Consider the following 7,695-nt stretch of genomic DNA (forward strand, 5'->3'; position numbering starts at 1 on the left):
CAAAAGTACGGTTTCACAATGAATATGAAAAAATAAGAAATAACACTTCTTTATTGACTTACTGACTTAAAATTATGCTAAGCTATTTAATAACTTCCCATTTTATTTCTATTTCGGAAATATAAACATTTTTCACTACAAATATTATGCTAGCAGAATATTTTACAATTTTTAGTTACTTTTTTTTTTGTTTCATTTTTGCTTCTGCAAAATTAAATGAGAAAAAGGATGCGTTAGTGACATACATAATTTCCGTGAAAATTAGTGCTTTAATTTAAATAACCTTTTACTTCATTACTTTACAAAAAATTAATTGCTAACGATTTTAATTTTTTATCTTTATATTTTTCTATTATTTAAGTAATCCTATGAACAGAAATATTGCATCACAATATATTTCAATCAGATCTAATAGAATATCTTCTGTTGTGAAATGCTACACTCATGAAATTTCTTGATTGCGAGTTAGTCTTAGATTTCCATGTATTTCAATCTACTTTTGTGTGTGTAGATTGAGATTGAGACATTATTTTAGTGTTGGTAGGTGTTTTTTTTTTTCTTTTTTCATATTATGATTTACTTTTATTCTGAGGAAGTTTTCAATAATTTTTTTTGATTAAGGTCAGAGCTGTTTCTGTAAATACTGTTATATAAAAATCGTTAATCATAGAAATAAAATGCTGGGAAATTTCAAGTATTGACATTAGAATTGGCTTATCTCTTCCTTTTTTGTACTTGTAATTCATTTTATCGAGACCATGATGTTGTTTTGGTTTCAGGTTTTTGAAGCCTCAAAATGGCGATTTATCGCTTTTGAGGCATCAATTTTTCGCTTTTAGTTTTATTAGAAAATAATGCAGAAGATTGTCACATTTGGCAATTTATCGCCAACTAAAATTACAACTTGATTTCGAAATTATTTAATATTATTTTTGATATCTATCTTTATATAGTCAATCTTACATCGTTTAGCAGAATATCTGAGCATTAAAGAAATTTAAAAATGCAATTATTAAATTTTATTTTGTATATAATATATTTATAACTGAAGATTTGTATATAGATGTTTATTAATTTTGGTATCATTCTTTATCCGTTTGATTCTTTTAACCTCTTTATCATCTTTCAGTTGTTCTTACTGTTCTTCTTATTTCATAAAACCTTTAGTCATTAAAAAGATATTTTCATTCAGTGACGTAAAATATACACTGGTGTGCAAAACCAGCAACAGGTGCTATTTTTGCCATGAGAAATCCTCTGAAAGACTTGAAATTCACATATGAGAGACAGCATTTTGTACTTAAACGATGACGAATGCATAGTTGCCCAAAAAGGAATACGATGCACTTAGTATGGAATCAAACAAAAAAAGGATTTATTGAACTCATAGTATCGTTACACATGATTGTCTGTCCGAGCGGAAGAACAACAACCAGATGTTCCTTTGTATGGAATATTCCCTCAACTTACTACAATGGTTGCTTCGTACCATCTCTATATACTCAGCACCAGATTGTCCAACAGTTCTTGAGGTAATAGTGCCCATTCCTCAATCAGAATCTATTTTAGTGTTTGGATGTTCCTCGGAGGATGTAATCGTGCAGCAAGGCCCAAACCCCAAAGCATCCCACATATGATCTTTGGGATTTAAATCAGGAGAGAATGCTGGCCAATCCATTCGAGTGATATCTTCACTTTCCAGTCCATACTAAGCATCAGCAGTCTGGTGTGGCCGTGCATTGTCATCCATAAAAACGAAGTCTGTTCTAGTAGCACCTCGGAACAGACGTACATTGGGAAGGATCACCACTTTACAATAGCTATCTCTGATTACAGAATATCTGTAGAAAACAGGGAACTCAGTACGCCCATCCAGTATAATGTCTCCCTGACGACAACTCCAGGTCTTTTTCCGTGATGTCACGGAGATGAAACCGTGTCCCGACCTCTCTCTAAATCAACTGGCGTTGAGAATCACTTGTCTCACTGAAGCGACTCTCATTCGTAAAGAGGACACGACTCCATTGATGAGATGTCCAGTTTTTGTGCTGCTTATACCATTCTAAATAATGCCAACAATTGCTATCTTTCAAAGGGATAAGCGTCCAGGTCGGTGGGCGAATATTTCACTGGTCGCAATAAACCACGACGACTGCAGTTGTTTCTGAAGGGCGGCTACCACCAACCTTTCTAACACTTGCAACTATGGTTTGGAAGGCTTTCCAAGCTCGCGAAACGACTTTTTTGTTGATTCCGAACTCTTCAGCTACACTGGTCAAACTGCGCCCCTCCTCCAGCTTTCCGATCATTCTTTCACATGTGAACTCGTCCAGGTGATTTTTTCCAGCCATATTTCACAAACGAACTAACTTGAACTTGCAACTAATGTCTTCAACCGTTCTTCCTTTCCTTCTAGTCTTGAGATGCGCTCACCAACTGTACGCTGTTTGCGTAAACTCACGTCGCCTATGATGTTTTGTTCCTGACATTTGCATATGCATCACCTTTCTACTGAATTGCGTGTTCATTGCACTGATCGCAATCACCCCTTTTCTGCAATTTCATGGCTACCTGCTTAAAATTTACATTGCTGTTTACGTTTTGCACACCAGTATATTAAGTCATATACAATATTCATCCAGGAAATATTATAAAAAGTCTATATACTTACTCAACAGTTGCTAAAAAATGTTCTATGATCATCAGAAAGAAAAGATAATTTAATTCTTCATGTTAACGTTCTTTAAGTTGTAAATACGAAATAAAAAATTTCAACTTCTTCAAACATTAATTCCTAATAATGATCGATGCATCTAATAAACAGGTTAAAATCAAAAGAAACAGAATTGTAAGATATTTTCATGATGCTATATCTATTCCTCATAGAAATAAGTTATGAAATGTGCATAAAATGTCCAGTATATTGAAAAAAAATTAAATTCAAATATTATTAAGGAAAATGTTACTATTTCCTAGCACATTTCAAAACACAAAAAAGAAACGTTTTTGATTAATTTGAATTTTGTAAGTTTTGAAGCGAGGTAACTTTTTTGTCAAATGAAAAAAAAAATCACAAAACTGATGAATATCATTTAAAGTCCTCACTGCTTGTCCTATGTCAAATATTATGGTTCAGTAGAAGTAAAATGTTAAACCAAACTTTCCTTCCATTTCAAGAAAATCATTAGAATGTATGGAATACAAATTTTACTTTTATTATTTATTATTTACTTTTTAATATTAGTTCAAATTTAGCTCTCACGATCATAAGCAATTGTCAAAAAGCCCTCTGTTAATTCTTTCATACATTTCTTATGTTAGTTCTTGGTTCCATCAATTGTGCTTATTCATTTCTACACAATATATGATTGTTATAGTGTCTCATGTCAAATATTAAAATTTCTTTCATCAACTCGAGATCACTCTGGATTTTCTGGATAATTCAAGATTTCTTTCAAATGTATAAATTCTGTGTCCTATGCTTGTATTTGAAATAATTATTGTCCAATGCCACGAGCTGTCAAGAATTAGTAAATTCATTTTGTTGAATCAGTGATGAACTATTGTGATAAATTTACTATTTCTTGTATTTTTGAATCAATATTGTTAAGATTGATTCATATTAAATTAATATTAAAGATTAATTAATTGATTAATATTAAAGATTCTACAAATTAAGACGAAAGAAAAATACCTAAATTTAAACAAAACAATTATATGATATTTCAACTAACTAATTTTGAAAATCTGAAAGGCAAACCAAGTGCAAGGCAATCAAATTTGAAAGGCGAAAAACATTTTATAAATTCTTATCATTGGAAAATTTTCACATTCCATTGAACAGAAATGGGAATGACAATACATTTGAATCTCAAATTCCCGATATAAAAAAATTTGAAAACTTTCGCAACATGATCAAATCACATTCCGTTATTGTCAATAATATAGGCAGGAATAAAGATTTTGATATTTTTAATAAGGATAGTTTGTTGTCGAAACTCAAGAAAATAATGAATATTTGTTTACATTTACTCCTAAATTAACACTTGTTGTTAGCTTAACAAATATGCTAATGAATGCATCAGAATTTACAACTGGCTCTGAATTCATTTAAAATAATTATTGCTTCCTCCACTAGCACAAAGTATTATACTATGATTTCTCGATGTTTTTCGATATTCTGAATCACTGCCAATATCATTAAGACACCATATTTTTGTTAGTGGGCCTTTCATGCTAATAGTGTTAATCGCTGTAGCTTTAATCTCTTCTACAAATTTATTTAACCTCTTAATTAGACGGCATATCCTAGGTACATTTATTGCTATTCCATTCCTAATAATAACATAAAAGATGCTTATGATATTCAGGCTTTACCAAGTGATTTTTGCAATTTAAATTCCGAATCACTTACACAACAGATTTATATACAAAGAATTGAAATATTTGACACACGTATTGAGTCGCGTCATGGTGGCTCAAGACTAAATGGAAAATCCATTTAATTTGGAATGAAGAATCCGTAGGGTTGAATCACACAAAACTAATTAAAAAATCAGATAATTTCTTCATTTCAGACATTCATTTTTATTGCAAATTATGCGATAGATATTTTACAGTGTCACTGATTAATGATTAAAAATCATGAAGTCGATAAAATCAGTCTTAAACACAGAAATTCCGGAAAAAGGCTTTAGCTATAAATGATTATTTAACAAATTCGAGACGACGCTCTTTTTGAAGACCATCGCAAGTAACTGCAATTATTGAATTGCATTCACTGCCTCCATGGCGTGCTGCCCTTCTTTTTAACTCTCAAACTTTTTAGAAACGGGTGTGCAATCCATCTCAAAAGTGTTAAACAAACGCTTGATGTACTTAGATGCATTTTGTGTACTATTTTCAAGATATGCAAAGGAGCAGAAAAATTTCTCTAATTCTCCTGCACGCATGCTATTTTCATAAATAAATATCCGATATTTTATTACAAAAATGTATTTAGAATTCTTAAAAAAAAATTTGAACCTGAACTCTTATATGCGCAGCTGAAGTTAATAATTAACGGTGATGTTTAAAAGAAGAAATTTTCGTTCTTTTACTTGATCAACATAACAATTTATTGATGGTTTCTAATTGAAAAGAAGTTTTTAAAACCAAAATCTATATAATTTTTAACTAGAATTATTACTCCTATTTAAAAGCACCAACTTCTCTTTATCATATATACTCCATAAGGGAATTTTATGGATATGTTTGAGATGTACGCGTAGTTGTTTAAAGCAAATTTTATTAAAACTATAATAATTTAAGGATAAATTAAATAAACTTTAATGTACTAGAAGTGCAAATTTATTAGAGCAGATTTAAAAAGTAACTAAAATTTATATATAATATAATGAATCATATATTTTGTTTTGAGAACACATGCCATGTAACGAAATCAAATAAAAGTTGAAAACTGACTAATTTGCAGTTTTGAAGACTTTTAATAGATAAATATATAATGTGTGAGTTAAAAAGATGAGTGATAATTCAGTAGGAAGGATTTTCTATTTCTTTTTTCACAGGTTCACATAATTTGGATGACATATATTCTTGAACAGTATCTGGAATTCCATTCTTGAACCTCATTCATAATCTCGTATATTCAGAATTTTTGTCCATCTTGCATTTGTGATTTCATTTCTGAATGTAGAAAAAACTGACTTGAATCTCCCGAAAATAAAGCAGGAAGGACGACATATTTCTTTTTTAACGGATTCAAATAATATGAACAACGCTTTTTACTCAACATTCACAACTTTTTCATCGTAAGAAAATGAACTATTTTACAGTATTTTGTAATATTTTTTTTCTTGTACTAATTTTTATGATTTAAACCCTAAAGAAAAATGTGAATTAAATGCGAAAGAAAATCATTTTGAAAAAAATTTAAAATTTGTTATGTACAAATGCCCTAGGGTATTTTCAAGGCCAGTCTTGGTGGCCATGGAAGAATGCATTCATTTGAATTCTTTAATATATAATTTAAATATACAACACTTTTAAAACGTCAATAGCTGTTTTCACTGCAAATATTTTCTTCAAACCCTGATTGGAGCGATTTATTCATATTGTAAATTTTTTTCTTAGCAGTTTTTTTTTAGTACGTTAAAAATCATTATTAGTGTAACTCAGAAAATTCATCGATGTTGATATCTTAAATTACATAATGCAAAAAACCGGGAATTTAAATTGTTATGCTAAAAAATACGATTTAAAGTCGTATCAAATTTTGTGTTAGACCTCTGTCAGAAGAATATTCAAACATTTGCGTGAAAGAAATTTTTTGTGAAGTAAAGTGAAAAGAAAATAATAAGAATCACTAATTTATCTCAAACGATGTAACATTAAAGTTGAAGACAGTCTTGGTTAAAGAATGAAGGAGCTGAGGTGTTTGAACTGCAATGAGCCGTTTGTCGCTGAACAAGGACATCGCTGCTTAAATAGCCCTTGGATGCTAGAAAATGGGGATGAAAATAAAATATTAGAGGATATTGCGGTTGAACTTGACCTTGATAAACATGAGTTTATCTCTTTGGCAGGTGAGCAATTACCAGAATTATCATCAGTCTGCAATGAAATATTCCAGAATATTTTCAATTCTAGCACTGATGCCAATTTATTGAAAGAAGAGACTGCCGGGACTGATCAACAGACTTCTCTCTTCTCGGGAGACTCTGTGATGTACAACAAATGCTCTGTAGGCGATACTCATGCAGTTCCAGGTCCTTCCCGATTGCCTTTCAATGATGGCAAAAATCGCTTGTGTCAGGAAAAATTTCAAAAGAAACCATACCATTTATTGCCGAAGAATGTCAAACGGGATACACGCGAAACCTGTGGAAAAGTATTCAAAGAGAGGCAAAATTTTAAAAGGCATACTGAAATCAGAAAGAGGCTGAGAAGTGCGAATGAAAACACAATATTACAGGATATTGATGATGAACTAGATCCTGATGAAAATGAGTTTATTACTCTGGGTAGCGGGCAATTACCTGAATTATCAACAGTCTGCACTGAAATATTCAAAAGTATTTCCGATCCTTGCACTCATTCCAGTTTATCGAAAGAAGTGACTTTCGGGACTGATCAACATAACAGTTTACGCCCTGTGGCATTTTCGGAAAAATCTGAGACTTACGACATACGATCCGTAAGTGACGTCCATGCAGTTCCTGGTCCTTCCCGATTGCCCTTCAATGAAAGCAAAAGAAGTTTGTTTCAAGAAGAATTTCAACCCAAACCATGCCAAGCATTGAATACTAATGTAAAAGGGTGGACTTACGAAGTTTGTCAAAAAGTATTCGAAAAAATCCCAAGTTTTAGAAGACATATGCAAACTCATCTATTGGAAAAAAAACACAGGTGTGACGTTGTGGAAAATCTTTTCTTCTAACGAATTCTTTACAGATTCATATCCGGACGCATACGGGTGAGAAACCATTTCCTTGTGACGTTTGCGGAAGGCGATTCAGACAAAAACATCATTTAAAAAGGCATATGCATATGCATGGAGGTGAAAAACCACACAAATGTGAAATTTGTGGTAAATCATACGTAGATATTTCTTCTTTAAAGATGCATTTTTGGAACCATACGGGTAAAAAACCTTTCACTTGCGATGTTTGCGGGAAAGGATATAAAAGAAAAAGA

The 7,695-nt window shown here is 31.5% G+C and overlaps 1 protein-coding gene across 1 annotated transcript; it reads left to right on the forward strand.

Annotated features, from left to right (window-relative positions):
- Nucleotides 1-6,418: 6,418 nt before the first annotated feature.
- On the forward strand, nucleotides 6,419-7,438 carry LOC129971961 (zinc finger protein 85-like). Its single transcript, XM_056085940.1, has one exon. It carries the CDS (start codon nucleotides 6,419-6,421, stop codon nucleotides 7,436-7,438), a length of 1,020 nt encoding a protein of 339 aa, XP_055941915.1.
- The last annotated feature ends 257 nt before the right edge of the window (nucleotides 7,439-7,695 follow it).

This window comes from Argiope bruennichi, chromosome 6 (assembly GCF_947563725.1).
Source record: "Argiope bruennichi chromosome 6, qqArgBrue1.1, whole genome shotgun sequence".
In the NCBI taxonomy this organism is placed as follows: Eukaryota; Metazoa; Arthropoda; class Arachnida; order Araneae; family Araneidae; genus Argiope; species Argiope bruennichi.